The following is a 22,118-nucleotide window of genomic DNA, read 5'->3' as shown; positions in this document are numbered from 1 at the left end:
CAAATAGTGATTCTTCCTTCTTTTTTTTTCTTTCTAAACTGGAAAGCTAGGCATATATTGCTTAAGTGATATACCATATATTGCTTGGGTAATATTCCAATATGCTATTAGACTCAATTTTATAATAAATAAATAAAAGGTTTTAGAGTGACACAGATTCCATTAAGCTCTCAAAACCATTGGAAATCCGTGTGGTGCTCCCTAAACTCAAGTTGAGGAGCAGGGAAAAGAAGGCCCACAGGCTCAGGCATCAAATGGCAGGATTCTCAACTCTTGACTGCAGGACATCTTCTCCCAACCACTGCTATGCTCACCAGGCCATCCATGCCCCCAGATGATTCTAGTGTGCAGCCCTGGCTGGGAATCACTGAGTAGAAAGAAAATGGTGGCCTGTGGAGAATGGGGCCTCCGGGGGATTCAATAACTCCTCAACAAGAGAGTCATGAGCATCATTCACAGGGAGCCAATGCTGCTGACTCATAAGGAGACAGCCACTGAGCCTCTGACATTCTTCACGGAAGACATGCCATGGGTCCTGGTGACCAAGACCCCTTGATCCTGAGTAAAGACAGGGAGGTAGCTCACTACCTTTGCTCCTTTCTTCCTCACTCTTTCCTCAGAAGCAGCCAATTATTTTAGGCCTCCTTAACCACCGTGCCCATCTTGGAATTCTTGGGTGTGGCTAGTACAAGCCTATGAAAACACTCAGCAATTTGTATCACCTGGCTGGATGCTTTGCATATATCCTGTTCAGGGCCTGCATTATCTCTTCTCTGTAGAAGGAGACATTGAAATAATAAGTGAGTAGCTTGTCCAAAACATGTAAGTCTAAAAACTAATCTTTCTGGTCTTTGACTATGTCCCTCTGTGCCATACTGCTAACCACTAATTCTTAAATCCTACAGGATTGTCTTTCCTTATCTTGAAATTAAGTCAAGTCAACATCTGGAGAAAATGCCCTGGGAGTGTGATGAGGATGGAGCAGTAGGGATAGTGACACATTGCTCATGCATTATTTTCATGTGTACAGGTTCCTTAAGTTCCACTGACTGGGGACAAGGAACCAAGCATAGAGGTGAATGAACTGAGAAAACAAAGGTCCAGTGTGCCAATCCCTGAGGAGGCTCATAGCAGGGGAAGAGCTGAGCAGCTGTCCAAGGCGTCAGCTAAGGCCCAGGTAAATTGATAGGTATAAACAGAGCTTGGATTTTCTCTCCTCCAGACCTGCTCTTGGCTTTGCTCTTTGTCAAACTCCTCTAACTCTCACAAGATCACGAAAGTCTAGACAGAAAAGGCAGTGAACTGACCTCTGGTTTCATTTCACGGCTTCCACTTCAAGCACCTGGAAGTTGGTGAGGACAATGGAAGGAAGGACAGGAAGGAGAGGGTATGTGCTGAAAACAAAGGTATAATAATTATAACAATAATAAACAGACGTGGAAGATAAACAGAAGCTGGATTTTGCTCTGTGCTGACCAGGATTTCACTCATTGTGCCCATAATCGGACCATAAGCTCGTGCCCCGTGGCAGCCTACCCCAGATACATTGCTCAAGTTAAGTCAAGAAGTGGTAAGCCTGCCTCTTTGTCTGGGCATGCCGCATTCCTGAGGTTAGGTTTAAGTCCTTCTCTGCTTTCTTCTTCTCTTAGCCAAACAAGTGGAAGCTGTCCTCCTTCCAAGATGATACCTCTCAGGAGACCAAATCTTCACATAGACTCTCAGGTCTTGCCTTGGGTACAATCAAATGCCAACTGCAGGGAGTAAATGGTCAGGTGACTTTCCCATAATATTCACTTAGCTCTGTGTCAGGTAAAAGGAGTTCTATGGAAGCCAGCACAAACAGGGCCAGTCACGTGTTCCCAAGGGATGCTATTCAGGACTAGTATGATGTCTGTATTGATCCTCCACTTGGTAACTGTACACAGCCATGCTGGTGAGCCAAGCTCTGGGGATGGTTTTGGAATCAACTGGAGGTTGTGACAAGCCTGATGCCTCAGTATCAGACACCTGAAAGGGGGGCACAAACCTTCTTGTCCCCTGTTGGGTCAAGAGACAGAAATACAACCATAGGTAAAACAAAGAGATGAGCTGGAGAAGCAAAGGCCAGAATATGCTGCTACCCAGGCAGGGGTTGGAGATTTTTAAGAAATAAATATGTATTTTTGTGTACTTTGAAATTTCACACAACAGATTCTTTGTGGACAGGAAGTGCAACTTTGGCTCATAGGCCTAGCCATAACTTCAGTAACAGAGAGGTTGAGAGGCAAGATGTGTGTCAGAAACACAACAGTGAGCACACTTTCTGGTCGGTTATGTCTCAGGAGCAGTAATCCAACAGAGAACAAAGTAACACCTCATTTTAGCCCTCACACCAAGAATTTAAAGGAGGTTCCATTGTCCCCACTTGCCATATGAAGCTTCTGCAGCATAAAGGGTTTCAGGACTCCTGCACAAAGCCTGGCATTTTACTGGTGATTAGTCATTTTTTGCCTCCATTTCTGTAGAGAGTTTCTGTCAGAATCAGGTCAACCAGAAAGGGCATCAGAAGAAGTCACATCCTGTGACCAGAAAGGAGATTCACGGGTGAGTGGGGTGAACTCTCTGTCCCCTGGGCAGAGTGGCACTAACACTAGTTGCTGCCAGTAAGCTTCTTTGAGAAAATAAAATTAGTCATCTGTGCTCCGTTTGAAAAAAAGTGAGTTATCTTACTGTCTTCCACAAGATGGATCCATGAAGAAAAAAAAAAAAGAATTGAAAGCTACCTGGTTTCAGAAGGTTCATAAATATTTCCCATAGACCCTTTCCTATTTGATTTTGATTTGTGTGTGTGTGTGTGTGTGTGTGTGTGTGTGTGCGCGCGCGTGCATGCGTGTGTATTTTCATATCTCTGGCCACTGTCTGCACAATTTTGATGGAAAAGATTGTGCTTATCAAGGATATCTACCCCTGTGAAATCTGGCATTTAAAAAAATTCCTCATTGAGAGATCACAGGAATATTCTTTTTAAATCACACAATATATTTTACTAGCTTTATTTTGTCCAGTAAGCAAACCAAAACAAAAATATTAAGATGAACCAAGTAAGCTTCTAAGATTCTTTTTCGTAGTTTGCAATTCTTCAGGTGTTATCTTCTTTAAAAAGAAATACATTTAATTTTCCACATTCAATACTCTAAAGAGTTCTCCGTTTGTGGGAGATGTAGAAAAGAGATGCATCTGCCTTAGCATAAGTGCTTCTAAACCAAGGTCCTGGCTGAATTCACAGCCCAGTTTCAGAAGCACTGCAAATAGCTTTCTGACCTGCCCTAATGAAGTCTGTCAGCCTAAGGAGGCCATTTTGACGAGAATCCACCTGGCTATGCATCACCACTGACTTCCGAACCTGCCCTCAGCAATATGCGTTGGCTTTGGCATGCACAGGGCCAGGTACCACCACAATGAAGTCCATTGTTCCCTATCAGGCACCTGCACACAGGCTCAAACAATGAGCCCATAGCAAGCACCCCGCCTTTCTCCTTGAGGCACTCACTGAGAATGGAAACTTGTTGAGGCCTGGAAGCCCACTTTCATCATAATGAGACTGCTTGGCCAATACTTAACCACCAACATCTCCACGTGAAACTACTCCCAAATCTTGGGTACCTACAAAACCACACCAGGCTGTCTGATTCCTTTGCTGTGGAGTACTGCAAGATGCCAAAATTCTGCCCCAAGACCTCTGGATTCTTTAGTATTCCTAAGGGCATAAAATACTCCTATACCATCCTCAGAACCATAAAATCACTGTAATGACACCTGATAACCTCCCTGGACCAGGTCTTAGTGGGTTGGCAAGGACAGAGCTATGCAGGTCATCCCTGCCAGGGTCTCAGCACTAGTAGGACAGCCCAACTGATTCTATCTCTGTTTTATTTAAATACTTCTTTTTATTTTTGAAAATATCGTAAATATCCCCTTCTCTTTGCTTCCTTCAAATCCTACTTGTTCTCTTTCAAATCCATGGCCTCTCTTTTTCATTGTTTATTATTACAGCATCCTTGTATATGTATGATATATATTTCCAAATATAACCTCCCAGTCTGTATTACATTATTTGTGATTGTTTTCAGGGCTGTCCATTTGGAATCAGACAACTAATTGGTAAGCTTTGCCCTGGGAAAGACGAATTCTCCCACTATCAGTATTCCTTAGTTGTCTGTAGTTTTCTATGTAGGGTTGAGACCTCTTTTGCCTGTTCACTTTGGCGTGTCCTTTTATTGATGTATCCACTGGGGCTGGGCTCCACAACTCTGCATTTTGATTGGTTGTGGTTTTCTGTGATGGTCTCTAACTGTCTTAAAGAGGAGTTTCCTTGATGAGCGGTGAAGACTACACTTACCTGTGGGTATAAGGACAAATGTTTAGAACAGTAGCTCCCAACCTGTGGGTCACAACTCCTTTGGCGATCCAAAGACCCTTTCACAGGGATCACCTAAGACCATTGGAAACCCAGATATTCACATTACGATTAGTAACGGCAGCAAAATTACAGTTATGAAGTATCAATGAAAATAATTTTATGGCTGGGGATCACCATAATTTGAGGAGCTGTGCTATATTAAAAAGTTGCAGCATTAGGAAGATTGAGAACCACTGATTTAGAATGTAGTTGTGGATTATGCTGGTTTAGTAAAGCAATAGTTATGAGTTTTCCAAGATTCATGACTTCACTAGACCTAGATAATTTCCAGTACCAGGCATGGATTACTTCTTGTTGAGCAGGCCTTGAGTCCAGTTAGAGAGCTGTTGGTTGCCACCAAGGTATGCGTACCACTGTACACCCTTAGGGCTATCATGCCATGCTGGTAATTATGGTTAAGAAGTGTCACAGATGGGTAGGGCTGTTGGTTGCTTACCTCCTTCAGAAGCTTTCATGCTACCAGAAGAATCTTCTGAAGAATGTCTGAAGTGCATGTGGTCTTCAACAATAGGGACTTCCCTTCCACCTCTTAGGGGAAACTCAGGGCAATAGCAATAGTTGTAATGTTCTGGGACTCTCTCTTTCTCTCTCTCTCTCTCTTTATTTATTTATTTTTAATTTATTTATTTATTAAGAATTTCTGCCTCCTCCCCGCAACCGCTTCCCATTTCCCTCCCCCTCCCCCGATCAAGTCCCCCTCCCTCATCTACTTGAAGAGCAATCAGGGTTCCCTGACCTGTGGGAAGCCCAGGGACCGCCCACCTCTATCCAGGTCTCCTAAGGTGAGCATCCAAACTGCCTAGGCTCCCCCAAAGCCAGTACGTGCAGTAGGATCAAAAACCCACTGCGATTGTTCTTGACATTGGAGCACCGGACAGAAATCTCAAGGTCCAAATCAGGAGCAGAAGGAGACGGAGCACGAGCAAGGAACTCAGGACCACGAGGGGTGCACCCACACACTGAGACAATGGGGATGTTCTATCGGGAACTCACCAAGGCCAGCTGGCCTAGGTCTGAAAAAGCATGGGATAAATCCGGACTAGCTGAACATAGCGGACAATGAGGAATACTGGGACTCTCTTGTACAAGTTGACCAACAACTCAAAAGAGATTCTCATACCTGGTGTTGGAGTGTCTATGAAGTGGGTTTTGGCTCTTGGAAGGAGCATTCTCAGCCTAGATGACAATTCTATTTAAAATTCCATTTAAACTATATATGTAAGTACAAGACTTACAAGTTTTTTAGGTAATTAATAATTTAATTGCTTATGACTTTTCTGGACATCCTTACTGTTATTTTGCCTTTCTCTGTAGTTATTTCCCTCTCCAACTCTAATTAGAGCCTTCCCTTTATTTTATTTCCCCACTCTGTTTTCCACAGTTCATTGTTCAAGTCTGGGGCTGCTTCTGTATCTCATTTCATAGCTGTGATGAATCTTATAAAGCCTGCAGAAGATACTGTGTGTACTAGGGTTAGCTCCGGTCCTCCTTCAAATGTATATCCACTTCCATAGCTGCTAATAAGACCATCTCACTGGTATTTGAAACAGTTCCTACCACCAGCATTTTTTTTTTTTTTTGGTAACACCGTCTGCTTTTTGGTAATCTCACTGCCTTTAAAAAGATGTGTATTTGGGTGCTTGTATGTATGTGCACCACGTGTATGCCTGTTGCTTGAGGAGACCAGGAGATGGTAACGGACCCCTGGCACTGGGGTTATAGACGATTGTGAGTCACCACGTGTGGGGGTGCTAAGGACCAATCTTGGGTCCTTGGTGAGGGCACATGTGCTCTTAACTGCTGAGATGTATCTTCATCTCCAACTTGGATAATCTTAAGAGAATGTTTGTGAGGTTGGTAGCTTGGTTGTGATGTCTAATATGTGCTGTGAATTTGACTAACTCACTTCTCCACACCAACTTCTTTTATGCTAGGTAGGGTACTGTGCCTGAGGGAATGGTGTTGCAGAAGCAATGCCAGTAGAGAAAAGGCAAGGAAGCTACAGAGACCCACGTGATCTTCAACAGCATCAGGCCCATGCTCAAAGCTAGGACACAAATGAAGCAGAGCAGTCAATTTCAGACAACTCCAGGAGAGCCTGTAGGACCTTGCCAGACACGGTAGGTTTCTGTTCTCACAAAGTCAGAGCCATTCCTGGATTTTCTGGTACAAGATTTATGCCAAGCTTCAAAATAAATCTGTGATTTTTTTTATTGCCCAAAGACTTCTTAGGTAAGTTTTATGTAGCTGTATCTGGTGAGTTCCTAAAGTGTATTTTTTTCTGACTCTGGAGAAACAACATCTAAAATGTAAAATTAAAAAGTTTATAATAAAGTATCTTAATTCTTCTTTATGTTTGACTATTTACTACTTTTGAATTTTACAATTATTATCTTCTTATTTGCTAAGCTAATATGATTCTTGCCTTCTCCATGCTATTTAACACCCAAAGTGTTTGAGTTCATTAAAGGTCGTCAAGCACATTCTAGTTTGTTTCCGTGGCTTCCCCCAAATAATGACAGTTAAGGAGTTCGTTATTTCTCTTTCAGTTCTTGTCTTCTTAACAAGTCGAGGCAAGTATCTTTGTTTACAAAGAAGATAGGATGTCCTTCTCTGTGTCTTCCCTCTATGATCTGACCAGGTAGCTGGTAGATGATAAAATAGTCCGTCACATAAGGAGATCAAGGGGATTCGTATTGGAAAGGAAGAAGTTAAGCTTTCGTTATTTGCAGATTATATGATAGTGTACATAAGCGACCCCAAAAATTCTACCAAAGAACTCCTACAGCTGATAAACACCATTAGTAATGTGGCAGGATACAAGATCAACTACAAAAAATCAGTTGCCTTCCTATACACTAAGGATAAGGAAGCAGAGAGGGAAATCAGAGAAGCATCACCTTTCACGATAGCCACAAATAGCATAAAATATCTTGGGGTAACTCTGACCAAGGAAGTGAAAGATCTACTTGACAAGAACTATAAGTCTTTGAAGAAAGAAATTGAAGAAGACACCAGAAAATGTAAAGACCTCCCTTGCTCTTGGATTGGGAGGATCAACATAGTAAAAATGGCAATTCTACCAAAAGCAATCTATAGATTCAATGCAATCCCCATCAAAATCCCATCAAAATTCTTCACAGATCTGGAGAAGACAATAATCAACTTTATATGGAAAAACAAAAAACCCAGGATAGCCAAAACAATCTTATACAATAAAGGATTGTCTGGAGGCATTACCATCCCTGACTTCAAACTCTATTACAGAGCTACAGTATTGAAAACAGCTTGGTATTGGCATAAAAACAGAGAAGTCTACCAATGGAATCGAATAGAAGACCCTGACATTAACCCACAAACCTATGAACACCTGATTTTCGATAAAGGAGATAAAAGTATACAATGGAAAAAAGAGAGCATCTTCAACAAATTGTACTGGCAAAACTGGATGTCAATCTGTAGAAGAATGAAAATAGATCCATATCTATCACCATGCACAAAACTCAAGTCCAAATGGATTAAAGACCTCAATATCAGTCCGAACACACTGAACCTGATAGAAGAGAAAGTGGGAAGTACTCTACAGCACATGGGCACAGGAGACCACTTCATACGTATAACCCCAGCAGCACAGACACTAAGGGCATCATTGAATAAATGGGACTTCCTGAGGCTGAGAAGCTTCTGTAAAGCAAAGGACACTGTCACTAAGACAAAAAGGCAACCCACTGACTGGGAGAAGATCTTCACCAACCCCGCAACTGACAAAGGTTTGATCTCCAAAATATATAAAGAACTCAAGAAACTAGACCGCAAAAGGCTAATCAACCCAATTATAAAATGGGGCACTGATCTGAACAGAGAATTCTCAACAGAAGAACTTCAAATGGCCAAAAGACAATTAAGGTCATGCTCAACTTCCTTAGCGATCAGGGAAATGCAAATCAAGACAACTTTAAGATACCACCTTACACCTGTCAGAATGGCTAAAATCAAAAACACCAATGATAGCCTTTCCTGGAGAGGTTGTGGAGAAAGGGGTACACTCACCCATTGCTGGTGGGAATGCAAACTTGTGCAACCACTCTGGAAAGCAGTGTTTCGGTTTCTCAGGAAATTCGGGATCAACCTACCCCTGGATCCAGCAATACCACTCTTGGGAATATACCCAAGAGAGGCCCTATCATACAACAAAAGTATATGCTCAACTATGTTCATGGCAGCATTGTTTGTAATAGCCAGAACCTGGAAACAACCTAGATGCCCTTCAACGGAAGAATGGATGAAGAAAGTATGGAGTATATACATATTAGAGTATTACTCAGCAGTAAAAAACAAGGACTTCTTGAATTTCGCATACAAATGGATGGAAATAGAAAACACTATCCTGAGTGAGGTAAGCCAGACCCAAAAAGAGGAACATGGGATGTACTCACTCATATTTGGTTTCTAGCCATAAATAAAGGACATTGAGCTTATAATTCATGTTCCTAGAGAAGCTAAATAAGAAGGTGAATCCAAAGACAAACACATAGGCATCCTCATGAATATTAACCTTCATCAGGCGATGAAAGGAGACAGAGACAGAGACCCACATGGGCGCACCGGACAGAAATCTCAAGGTCCAAATCAGGAGCAGAAGGAGACGGAGCACGAGCAAGGAACTCAGGACCATGAGGGGTGCACCCACACACTAAGACAATGGGGATGTTCTATTGGGATCTCACCAAGGCCAGCTGGCCTAGGTCTGAAAAAGCATGGGATAAATCCGGACTAGCTGAACATAGCAGACAATGAGGAATACTGAGAATTCAAGAACAATTGCAGTGGGTTTTTGATCCTACTGCACGTACTGGCTATGTGGGAGCCTAGGCAGTTTGGATGCTCACCTTACGAGACCTGGATAGAGGTGGGCAGTCCTTGGGCTTCCCACAGGTCAGGGAACCCTGATTGCTCTTCGAGCAGATGAGGGAGGGGGACTTGATCGGGGAGGGGGAGGGAAATGGGAAGCGGTTGCGGGGACGAGGCAGAAATCCTTAATAAATAAATAAATTTAAATAAAATAAAAAAAATCACAGATAATGGGATGGCTGAGCACACACCCATATAATAATCCAATTTCTGCCCTTTCTTAACACTTCAGGTTACATGAAATCCTTCCTGAATCAGGAACTGTAGGGCCCAGGTCTACCCTTGTTCCTGGGGTGCATCTTGAGGACAGTTTCTGGTCAGCTAACTAAAGCATTCTGTTTGTTCCTGTACTCCCCCTGCCCCACCTGGTGATTAGCTGTAGGGCATTGACTCCATCGTTGGTATAGTAATTTCCCACCTGCCTGGGCGGAAATCCTTGTGCAGCAGCTAGGTATATAAAGATTTCCCCAAGGTTGAATAAATGGCATTCGGCTGATCTCCTTTCGAATGATCCAGGTCTCTTTGTGTGTTCTTTCAATCTCCAGGCCCTTGCCCGACTGGCATATGGTACACTGGTGCGCGAACTGTACCGAGGGTGTAACACAAAATCGGGTGTTACAAGGAACCACACTCCTTCTGGTATAGAATTATCAATTCTTCAAGTAAATATGTTTATATATTTACATATACCATGTGTATTGGGTGATTTGCTTGTATTATGTGTACCATGTGCATACCTTGTGGGTCAAAAAGGGTGTTTGATCTCTTGGGATGGAGATACATGCAATGGCCAGCCACCTTGTAGGTTCTAAGAATCCAATACAAGTTCCTGGGCAGTGCAGCAAATACTCTTAACTGCCGAACTATCACCCCAGCCCCAGTTCTTACTCTTGAGTCCAGCGGCGTCCTCCACTTAGTAAGCCATGAGAGGAGGATTTGAAAATGTTGAATAATTTAAATCTTAAAAACACTAGGCTGTTGATGTTTGCTATTATTACAAAACATACCAGGAATTAGTTTAAATGATTATTGGGCTGATTTTTTTTTTAAATTTTAACTAGGTTCTTATCATAATAAGATTCAATTATTGTAATTTCTTTTATATCCTTCTCTGGACAAGTAATATAAAAAAGCACATTAGTTTTATACTAACAGAACTTGGCAAAAATGTAAGAATAATTGAGAGAAGCCCCCATGGTAGTTCAAGGTAGGTTTGACACAGGATTCTGGTCTCTTTCTGAGAAGAGTCCTTGTCTTCCGCACCTGTGGAGCAAAGGGGTTATTAGATTTTCTAGATGTACATAGATATATTTTAGATAGGCATTCTTCATATCTTTCAAACAGATATCTGAGAGTTCAAGGACAGCCTGGTCTACAGAGTTACTTCAGGTCAAAGATACAGAGAACCTATCTCAAAAAGCAAAAAGTTAAAAGTAAAAATAAACAAAATAGAGGTTAAAATAAAACGAACAAAGATGGAAAATACAGAGAGAATCTTGATACTGTATGCTATTATGCTCTCTTTGAATTGTTTGAATGCAGAGGAAGGAGCAACAGCTGCTAAAAGATATTTATTTATAAATGCTGCTGAACTAATTATCAATTTACTGAACTAATCCAACATAGATATTTGGATGCCTTGACTTTGAAATTTGGATCTAAGGACATGATACTTTGGAAAGGAGTTTCTTATTTTGTTTTCACAGAGGGTGAGATTCTGTGGATTGCTTCCATCCCAATGTGGTATGATAGACCACGTCCTCCTGAATGGTTCCTGTGCACGCCTTCAAAAAATTGCTTCGCTCAATTGCCAACTGAGATGAAACTAGCACACAGGTTATACCATGAAAGACCTAATTAACGACGCCCCCATTCAGCAGGAAGCAGTTTGGAGAGAAATAACTGCGCCCATATTCCCAAAAAATGTTTATAAATGTTCTTTTACATTTAAAAGGGGATATGATATAGATATGAATAATTTGCATTAATATAGATTTTGCTTTATTGATAGAGATTTAAGGTCAATTTTGTTATATGTATAAGTGTTTCTGATTTTGATTAAGGTATTGTGATTGTGTAGTTCATTTAAATATGTACTGTATAATTAAGAAATATAGGTTGTTAATGGATAATCATCGATAATAGTAAAGCTTGTAGTCATGTTAGTTAGATTTTCTAGATATATAGAGATATATTTTAGATAGACATTCTTCATGTCTTTCAAAGATTACAGAATAGGACATTTAATGTTTTAATAACTGAGGACTTTTCATGACAATGAGACACTCTGCTCCTGGCAGCACCAATCTACTTCAAGATGAAGATGGGCATCGAAGAGGCTTGTTATGGAGTTTGATAGCCATTTGGGCAAGAAACTGCTCTTGCCTGGACTATTGCATAAACTGGACACAGAGAACCCACAGAGAGAGGACTACTGAACTTGCCTAAGGTGAGATGATCTTTCGGGGTTCCTGATTCATGAAAGAGTCTGCAAGACATTCTGCAGGACACAACAGATAGTGACTGAACTGACTTTGAATTTTCCTGCTTTATGGAAATGTCTGCTGGATACCATGGGCCTGAAGGCTGAAGATGGATGCCCCAACGGTACAGAGGAACCTTGGGTGACTGTCCAGGCAGCAAGATGTCTCTGTCATTTCTAGAGTTTTAAAAGTTGCTTTTTTCTTGTTTGTTTAGGTAGTATTGTATCTTTCTGGAGTCTTTGATTGAGTTAAGAATAGTTAGTTATAGTTATAGTTTTCCTTAGTTATGATAAAGGTTATTGTAACTTTTAATTGATAACTGTTTTGTTATATGTAATTTTGCTAGGTTAAAGTTAAAGCCTTTTTTTTTTTTGTTTAAACCGAAAAAGGGGAAATGATGGAGGAAATAAAAAGAAATTGCTTGGTCCCCATTGGTTAGAAGATAGGTGGGAGGAGTAAACAGAACAGAACACTGGGAGGAAGAGGAAGTGAGCTCAGACTCCACAGCTCTCCTCTCGGGAGCAGAAGCCTGAGAGAGACGCCATGCCCCGCTCCCGGGCAGACACACGCCATGAAGCGCCGACCCAGGATGGACTAGGCTAAAATCTTCCCGGTAAGACCGGTTCTCACAGATTATTAGAGATGGGTTGATCAGGATGTGAGAATTAGCCTGTAAGTGCTAGAGCTAAAGGGCCAAGCAGTGTTTAAAAGAATACAGTGTCCATGTAATTATTTTGGGGCATAAGCTAGCCGAGCAGGCAGCCGGGGTGCTGGGGACACAGCCCCGCCGCTCTTATTACTACACTTGGCTATTAATGATACATGCTCCACGCATTTTCCCAAAGGGCTACACTGTCATGGTCGCTGTTTCCATGAAGCATCGATCCTCATAAAAACTATATTCATAAACCAGATATCGCTTTCAGCTGCTACCGTTTACATGACTGTCCTTTCCAGGGCATTGTCAGCTCATGCTTCTTGTTTGTGGACTTTGCTTACCCAAGTATGCTCCCTGCCCTGGCCATGGGTGCCTGTGTCCATTTGCATTGCTGACCTTTACTATGAGAGAAAATGAGTGACAGAGAATTTGGACACAAATTGACCCACAGAAGAGCCATCTTTCTTTAAAAAGATATTAAGTAATTGCATCTAGGAAAAGGTAACTTTCTCATTTCCACTATCCTTTTAAGACACGATTCAGGCCTTCCTCTGAATTCTGATTCTATCAGAATCCAGCGGTATAGACTGCTTAAGAACATTTTGTATACGTGGAGGCAAGGGCCGTTTTGGAACAAGAGGCAACGTAAGCCTGAGATGTGGCAATCCTAGGTGGAATGGGTAATTCACACAATCTAAGGATAAGATAACATGATGGCCCTTGGGACCCGGTGAACTGGGCGAGAAAGGACAAAAGAGAAATGGGGATTCTGCTCAAGGACATGGCCTAAAACCAGAGGCCGTTTTACTTCTTTTAGCTGGTGTTGTATCACGTAAGAAATCCTGTGGATAACTCTGTTCTATAAAGCTGGCAAGCCTGCAGCTTTGTCTCCACCAGTCTTTCCCAGCGAATTCCAGATGTCATTAACTGTGTCTAGTCCCCACCTTGGAGGAAAGAGTGGAGTGTCCCATAGGAAAAGCACACATGGCACCTGCCAGCTTGTCAGAGGAAGGAGCTAGTCACTACACCCTAGCCTTAGGCTTCATCCCTCAGCTACATCTGTTCCTGACCTGGGACTTTTTCTTACATAAACTTTTATTCTTTGTGAGTTCTGTTTCCTTTCATGAATACCACTTAGAGAAGTAACACACTTAAGAAATCAATGCTCTTATTCCAGAGACAGCAAAATATTGGCATCACCTGAAGAGAACTTAGAGAAGGTATGATAAGATCAGCTGCAGATATGGATTGTACTGAAGGCACGGTCTTGAAGGAGTCTGCTGTCTGTCTGTCAGGAGAGACTTGCTGCCTGCAATACTATTAAAGCTAGCCATGAAAGAAAGTAATGACCCCCAACTAGAGGGAATCCAATCATTTTTCCAGTCACGATAAGACAAAAACTGCCAATTAAAGCAATTTATGTCTTTTGTCATCACTCCAAAAATAAAATCAATTAACCCATGCATTCTTGACTAATGTGTGTATATAGTATTGCATTATAACACCTATCAGGTACTATGCAAAGGACATGCAAAACAGCATTTATTGCTTCAGCCTCCTAAAAGTACAGGTGTTCTCATCCATAAGGAACTTGATGGATAAGGGAACTGAAGGAAAGAACAGTTATTAAACCGTGCACTGCTCATCTGTTTTTTAGGATTTGAGATGGGACACATGAAGTCCAAAGAGTGTAGCCCAGCTGTTTGTTCCACTTTCTCTGTGACAGCAATCTCTTCTACCTCTAATTCTTGATTGGTGCCAAGAGAGACAAGCACTTTTACAGAGGCGAAATGTCTCTCTATAGGTAATTTTTTTAAAGTGTCGGTGGTGATATTCTCAAAATTTGCAAAAGAAAACCTCATTTTTTTTAAAAAAAAAATCCAATTAGCCTCTCGTGCATAGTCCGTCCAAGATGCCACATTTCTGTCAGCAAAGTCAAGATTCCCACGGAACCCTACACATAGTGTGAACACACCATACAGAACTGATCTGGATGCAGTAGGAAGCGATCAGGACCTCAGCTGCGACTCAGCATGTCTTCAGTTAGGACGTTCAAATTCCAGGCATTTTCTCTCTCTTTCCAAAGAAGCTTGCATTACTTTTTATTTTATTTATGCACATCACTCAAAAAGATCACGGAACCGTTTAAGCCCATTCCTTTTCAATGAGCTATTATTGACCTCCAGCTGACTCCACTCTTAAAAGACTGCATTCGGTGAAGATGGGTTTCAACTCAGTCCTCGGGTCCCACTCCGAAAAAGAGCATCAGCCCTACTGACATTCTGCTCGCTCTTTGAAACCTAAGATGTTGACCCTTCTCAGATATTTGCAGAACAAAATTCTACAGTATTCATATAACCGCTAAACCCACAGCCATAGGGAGGGGCTAGGGTTTCCCTTCCCTTTTCAGATCATGTGCGTCCTTGTGGTTTTATGTCCACGAGACCACAGTCTGGTCTCTGTGGTACACACTTTCTTCAAATCACAGCTCGAAGGCTGTTCTCAGGCTGAAACTCTGTACCTGCGCTATTATTTTTATTGTCATTGTGAAAAGATCTTGAGGGGGGGGACTATACAGATAAACGGTTCAGTATTGAACTGAAATATTAACCCTCCCAGCTGCTGGGAAATTAAACTGGTGTCACCCAATGCCCGAATTTTAAGGTCAGTATCAATTTCCAAGATCCTACTCACCCAAGAGTGAGGCGGAAAGAGCATCAAGACATTGAGAAAAATAAAACACGAGGCCAGAGTCTGTAGCATAGCTCACTTTATTGTTTAAACAGTTTTTGCATAGGAAATATATCCGCTTCCAGTAATTGACTGCAGTATGAGCAGCTGCTAGCAGTATAGGCTGGATATAACAGTAACAATCACATTAAGTCAAGCTTGATTTACACCAGTTTAAAACTTGTGGCAATTGAGTTCATTTGCGACCCACAAAAAGTACACAAAGAACGTTATCCTCCAACTGGGCACAATAAAAACTTCACTAACATTCTGGCCCACTCCGAGGCCCATCCCAGAGGCCTGAACTCCAGAAATTAAGTAACTGTCATATAATACATCCCACTGCGAAAGGTTTGTTACATGGAGATTGTGCATGTGCCTTCCTTTTCAAAAATCTAATTAAAACACAAGGTTCTGTATTTATGGCCCGCGAGGACACAATGCCAAAAGTTTTAAAGTGGATCAACCCTGGTGTGTAGCTAGCAAGCAATAACTGACTACTGTCGCCTACAGTTGTACTAAATGTATCTAAAGAAACACACAGTCCTACAAAAGTTGTTCTCAGAGAAACATTGTTGGGGGGAGGGGGGCACCTCTTCCCAGGATACTCAAAGCTCTCTGTGATAGAAGCACAAATTAACAGCCTGATGAAGACACGCTCTAATGCAGCTCCGAGAAGCCTGTGCCTGGGAAACAGTTGCCCCTCACATTCCACAATGTTGTAGAGATTTTTTTTTTCCCAAGAAAATGTCATTTGAAACATATTTACAACTGAACTCAACAGAGACTGTGAAATTGAACAGGCACTGCTCACTTGTTTGAGTTTTTGGTAAACATTTTGCTGGTTTTTTTGTTTTTTGTTTTTTTTTTGTTTTTTGTTTTTTTGTTTCTTTCTCATTTTGCATCAACTTTTATCAGTCCATGCAACTTCAATGCCCTCGATGAAGAATGCATAATAAGCCATACTTCTTTTTTTTTCTTTAAAAAAAAAAGACTTCCTTCTGCATAAAGAGATATATTTGCCACATCAGTCCCTGTAGCACAGTTTTCAAAACCATTCTGTCAAAAATACAGTAATACAAGACTGGCTTTAGTGTCACTAGCTTCCACTGCTTTTCATGTATTTAGGCCACCTTTTGTTACTGGTACTGTATCATGCAATAAACGTTATCAAAGGCTTAATCTAGGGTCCCCGTAGGCTAGTGCCACTGAAGCGCTTTTCACAATCTCAACATACATTTGAATTGCAACACACAGATATTTCTAAAGAGTATTAACTACTGAACCCTTTTATCTTTAAAAAAAAAAACTACTTACAACCATTGAAGAAAAATTGCAACAAAAAATGTAAAAATTGACCGTCTCCAACTTGTCCCCTTTACTATTAACAATGTGACCAACAGATCTGTGGCACCACACAGTACAAAGAGTTGTCATGGCAATGAGTTTGGCTGATGCAAAGGTCATTGTGCAGGGTCAAAGGGCAAAATCAGTGGTCCATGTTATTCCCCCAGTGCAGGGATCCACTCCACCCACACAATTTTAAGGAATTAGAAAAAAAAACAGGGCAACTACCAGAAAGTGCAAAATATGAAGAAGGCGGCTTCCAGCTCCTTCAGCATGTAAAAACATTCAATTTTGAGTTTTTATTATTGAACTTGAAGAACCTGCACATTAAAAAAAAAATTTTTTTTTTAAATATATTAACTCCAATTCTTAAAAGTCCAGGAAGCATGCAGCTGGTTAATGTTAACCAAAGACCTTGGCAGGAGCATGTAAACTATACTGAGTGTCATGCGTGGGGCCTATCTGCCGGCAAGACTGTCGGCGTGTTGCATGGAGAGTGAATACTGTCCGCTGATTGGGTAACTTTCTGCAGCCTTCATTGTTTCACACAGTCACAGAATCTGCATCTAGGTAGAGAGCATGCCCTGCTTTGCGGCTGAGATGTTCCCGCGCAATCTCTTCCGTTGAGTCCTTATGAAGCTACAAGTGACAAATCCAAGATTCTGCTCCCTGAGGACACATTATGTGAGACATAGCACTAGGTTTTTTTTTTTGTTTTGTTTTTTTTTTTTTTATTATTGTTTCTGCCTATCCTGAATGCTCTGTGAAACTTAACCTTAAATACCATCATGGAATAATCACACAAAAAAAAGTTTGCTAAAGGCCTTATATACTAACGAAGGAGCGCGGTGCTTCCGACATTCTGAAATGCTCTGAAAACCAACTTTTCCAATACTAAATACAACAAAATAACCTTCATAAAATATAACTTTTCTCCATTTACACTTTTTTTTTAAAGGATTAGTGTCCTATGCTTTTCAAGCACAGGAATCTGTGAAACATCTCCTAACATGGACAGATTTTTTTTTTTTTAATACATAACTTAAGATCCTGGAGAGTTTTAACTCAAGTCCAGTCTCTAAACAAGGAATATTCTTGCTTACTTTAAAAATGGAAACAACACACAGTTCCATTATAATTGTTAAAAAGTTAGCTTTACAAACATGGGAATTTTAATTTAAAAAAAAAATTCTTAACAAAACTATACAGTGTACAAATTACTGTCTACAAGGTAGGCGGTTCGTTACGAAGACCTCGCTCTTCTCGCCGCTCACAGCGTCACAGATTCAGTCACGTCCTTGTTAGTGGAGCTGCCCACCCGAACATTACCCGATAACTATATTGCTATCATTAAGGTTTTGCCATGTGTTTATGTACAGTCTCCTTCACTGCCTCTCAGGTTTTTTTCCTTAGGCAAGCCTTGACTGCTCACGTCACTCTGGGGAAACACACTTCAGAGGCACCGTGAGTGGTGGGCTGCAAAGCGAAGGACAAAGGCTGGAGACACCACCCCCTACAGATGCCCTTGGGTGACCTTCACCATCCTGAAGCTCTGCAGTCTGGGTAAAGAAGGGGCGTGCAAGACCTGCAAAAATGGGGCCCTTCGTCAGAATATACTTCCTGGTTTTTTTTCTAAAAAAAAAAAAAATAGGAGGCTAAAAGTGGACTTGAGATTATCTATAGTAGTGCTTTTTAATAAGTTTATCTCAAAAGGAAAAAGAAGAAAAATTATTTAGGAAAAGAAGGAACACTTGCTCTAGGCCTCTGTACCCAAGAGGCAGGCAGGGATGCCACAGTGTGCCATGTCCTTTAGCAAGAATTGTTCAATCACTGGCCACAGGAAGAGGAGTCTGCCTGGAAAGAATACTGTGTCCTGTAAGGTTGCGTTCTCCACCAAATAGGTCAGAAACACATAAAGAGCTTGGCTGGGAGGATTTGCTATCTGCAGAGCAAGTATCACAGAGGCAGTGGGGCTTCCTTGGCCCACTGTGCTATCCAGCATTTCGACATCAAACCGAATGGACTAGTCAGAGACAGTGCTCAGGCCTATGAGCACCGTTCTACAGTACTCGCTAGTAAATGATCTGCTATGCGTACAGTTGACAGTTTATTTTATTAGGCCTTGGCATGGGGGCTGGGGGCAGGAGAGCCTCATGACAATCTACTGTGTATGTCACTAATTCTGAAAGATCTTCTTGGAATAATGAATACACTCAATAGGACCAGGTTGGGGAAGACAAAATACAATTGGCCTTCATTCACCTCCAGCCCTCAGGGGAAACTAACTCAAATATATATATATTTGAAGTACCATCCCTTAAAAAGAAGCCCATCCCATTGTTATCAAACGGGTTTAATTCATCCACAGGAAAATTAGTTGCTTAAAAGTCTATATTTCTCCCTGCTCCAGTTTTCAGTTTACAAGGGCAGGTAAAAGAAAAGGATTTACTTATTTTTGTTCTTTAAAAACTGAACTTTGATTTTAATCTATCAGTCCAAATACATTCAATAAGAGTCACCCTCTCTCTAGCCAACCTTCCGGATGTCAGAGAACAAACTCCCAAGTGCACTACCATCCACTCGAAGTCCTAAGTCACAGGAACATCAATCATCTCCTACCATTGATAAAATGACACGAGGCTGGGAAGGATGGGGGAGCCCTCCCTCCAGATGGGCGAGTGTGTTTGGTAGAAGAAAGCTTATTCCCGTGTTAAACTCAGAAGTGTGAAAAAGCCAACATCTGCTACGTGGGCACTTCAAGAAACGTCTCTGCCAAATATGAGACAGGCTCACTTTCCACTGTGGATTCGGAACTTTCAGGAAAACTATCCACCACAACTAAAACAAGACAGGGCAGTTCGAAGTCTGCCCCTAGGAGGCTTCACTGTGCTTGCTTTTTCTTCCCATTTTCTTAGCTTGAAAACCAGAAATGAGTTCAGCTTGCACCCCAGGTGGGAACGCGGGGGGGGGGGGGGGGGGGGACCTGTGTAAGCTGAAGTTTGTCACAGTAGGCAGAACAGTCGCTTTGCAGCCCAGGCCCATCTCAGGGTGTCCTGCTTCACAGCCACACTGTAAAGTGTTAAAAATCCTCCCACCCACCCTCCAGAATATATATATATATATATATATATATATATATATATATATGTATGTATATTAAAAAAAATCCCCTGTCCATCTCTCAGTACACAAAAGGACCTCATCACACTGCAAAAATAGCAGTACCCACTTTGGTCAATTAAAACAAACAAACAAACAAACAAAAAAGCGTACATTATTTCTTCTCAAATCTGTGTACTTACCTATAATAACCAATACAGCTAAAAGCACTACCTACATAGGCAAAACTTGGTATTGCATAATTCGTATAAATTTGAAACCCCTCCCCCCAAATATTAATTGGAAGATGAAAAACATGAAAGGTTAATAGAAAAAACACCAAAATACTGAAAATATTGCTGGTCGATTACAACTTTGAAGCGGCAACTATACACAGCCATGATATGCTTTTATAAACGTGAGATAAAGGTGTAACTGTCTAAAAAATCCATGATGTCACACATTGTTCTTCGTCTGGAGTACAAAATATTTCATCATAAAAATGGTAAAGATTTAAAACGATAATAAATGCAGCAAAACAAGTGTAGTGATGTCACTTTTGTGGTTTTTTTTGTCTTTTGTTTTTTTTTTTTAAATTTCAAGGCAAGGCACGTAATGTGGACATTATATCTTCGTGCAAATTAGGATTACTGGAAAGAGTACTTTTAATTAAAATTTCAAGAGACATAGAGGCAACATGTGTCTGCCCATGCACACTATGGATCTGTCAATACGAGAGATGGGTTGAACAAGGCTAATGTCTGAAAGCACCATGCACGTTGCCAGCACCCCGATGGCACTTCTCTGAAGAGCGTGTTTCCCTCCCCTATGCCCTGGCGTTTGTTCCCAGCCTGGACGCTGGGAGCTTTACCCTGGTGACATGGATTTACCTGCCTCTTTGTCTCTACGATGCAGATTTTATAGAACCGTTTGTACACCCTATGGGTTCTTGATGCAACCAGTAATTTTAAATAAATAATTCGACCTCTGAGGAGGCTGCAGCTAAGCCAACCTAAGTGCTGTGTTTTCATTCATTTTTTTTTCCATTCAAGCACATGATTTGTCTTGATTTAATGCCTTTTTTAAAAATGCCCTCAAAAACTGAGGGGAAAATAAATTCGCTCAAAATTATTTTAAATTCTTTTTAATCCCCTCAATTTAGAGTCCAAGGGTTGAAGGACTTATAATCACAATTCCCCTTTAGATATAAATTTATAAATTGCACTTGCCTCTGTTAAGTGTTTCTTTTGTGGGGAAAATATTATATTAATTTTTACTGTTGCATGCAGAGGTAACACTTTACCCACACAGAGGCATTTCTTCCATAGAGCCTTTGAGTTCAAACCGTTTTTTTTTCCTATTTTTCATTTTTTTTTTATCCTTTTTTAAGATTTCAAACTGGGTTACACACTGGAAAAGGCTGGGTTAAGGGCCAAAATTTAATAAATCTGTACGGATAACTAAAGGCTACAGAGATTTTATATATATATATATATATATATATATAGTTTTTTTTTTTAACTTTTAGAAATCAGAGTGCTTATAAAATGGCTGGCTCATGGCTCTGTCCCCAGCACCTCTGATGCCTCCTCCTAGCCTTGGTGGGATAACCAGGAATAGTGACTCCATGCGTAAACAACAAGAATACTAACCAAGAAAACTAGCTTATCATGCAAATATTAAGGCATCTAGAAAGTCAGTTAAAATATATTGTCATAGAGACAGAACATCTATTTCCCAGCGGACTTCATGAACAAAGGCTACGTTGCGGGGGGGCTGCAGTTTAGCATCGTGGGATATCATCGACCCTTCGTGTCATTAGAGTGTCAACCTTAAGGGAACTAGTGATTGTAAGTGCTGACATGCTCCCTCGTATCTTCTTCCTCAGCTTCGCTCCTTCCTCCCTTTCTTCCAGTCTTCTTCTTTTCCTTTGCTTTGAGTGTTTTTTCCCCTAATTTTCTTAGACTATTGTTGTGTTTCCTTCCCCTCAGTTGCTTGTCTCCGCTTGAAGGAAAGGTTCTCCAATTATGTTCAAACCATAATTTTGGACATTTGCCGGTAAGATGGGTGTCCTATTTGACACTTGGAAAGGAACCAAGCTAGCCCAGGTACCAGGACTGTTGAGAGGAGAAGGGTAGGAGGGATGGAAGAAAAAAAAAGAGAAACACAATGTTAAAATCGCCAGCCATATTAGAAGTATCAATTCTAAATTCATCAAATTACAACTATCGTATTTTAATTTTTTAAATTAAAATTGTAATAAAGCTTAAAATTTAAGAGCATGCATAAACTATGCTAAATTACACATTTTGTACATATATACATTACAGGCAATAACTTCTGTTTTATACACATCATACAAATATATAATCTCTACAATCTCTTGCTTTCATGAAAAGACCTAAGACGCAGAAAAACATGAAATAGGATA

At 41.0% G+C, this 22,118-nt stretch overlaps 1 protein-coding gene across 7 annotated transcripts in view; it reads right to left on the bottom strand.

Annotated features, from left to right (window-relative positions):
• Positions 1-15,264: 15,264 nt before the first annotated feature.
• Nfib (nuclear factor I B) overlaps positions 15,265-22,118 on the bottom strand; it is a 215,666-nt gene continuing 208,812 nt past the window's right edge. For all 7 annotated transcript variants that reach the window (XM_041651809.1, XM_041651810.1, XM_041651811.1 and 4 more), the window contains one exon: positions 15,265-21,804. In XM_041651809.1, coding sequence (XP_041507743.1) covers positions 21,675-21,804 — 130 coding nt within the window. In that variant the 3' untranslated portion in view covers positions 15,265-21,674. The remainder of the gene's footprint in view (positions 21,805-22,118) is intronic.

The sequence above is a fragment of the Microtus oregoni genome, unplaced genomic scaffold (genome assembly GCF_018167655.1).
Source record: "Microtus oregoni isolate MIOR12 unplaced genomic scaffold, Mior012 000005F_ref0000423, whole genome shotgun sequence".
NCBI lineage: Eukaryota > Metazoa > Chordata > Mammalia > Rodentia > Cricetidae > Microtus > Microtus oregoni.
The sequence above is the reverse complement of the archived record's forward strand: the minus strand, read 5'-3'. Positions and strand labels throughout refer to the sequence as shown.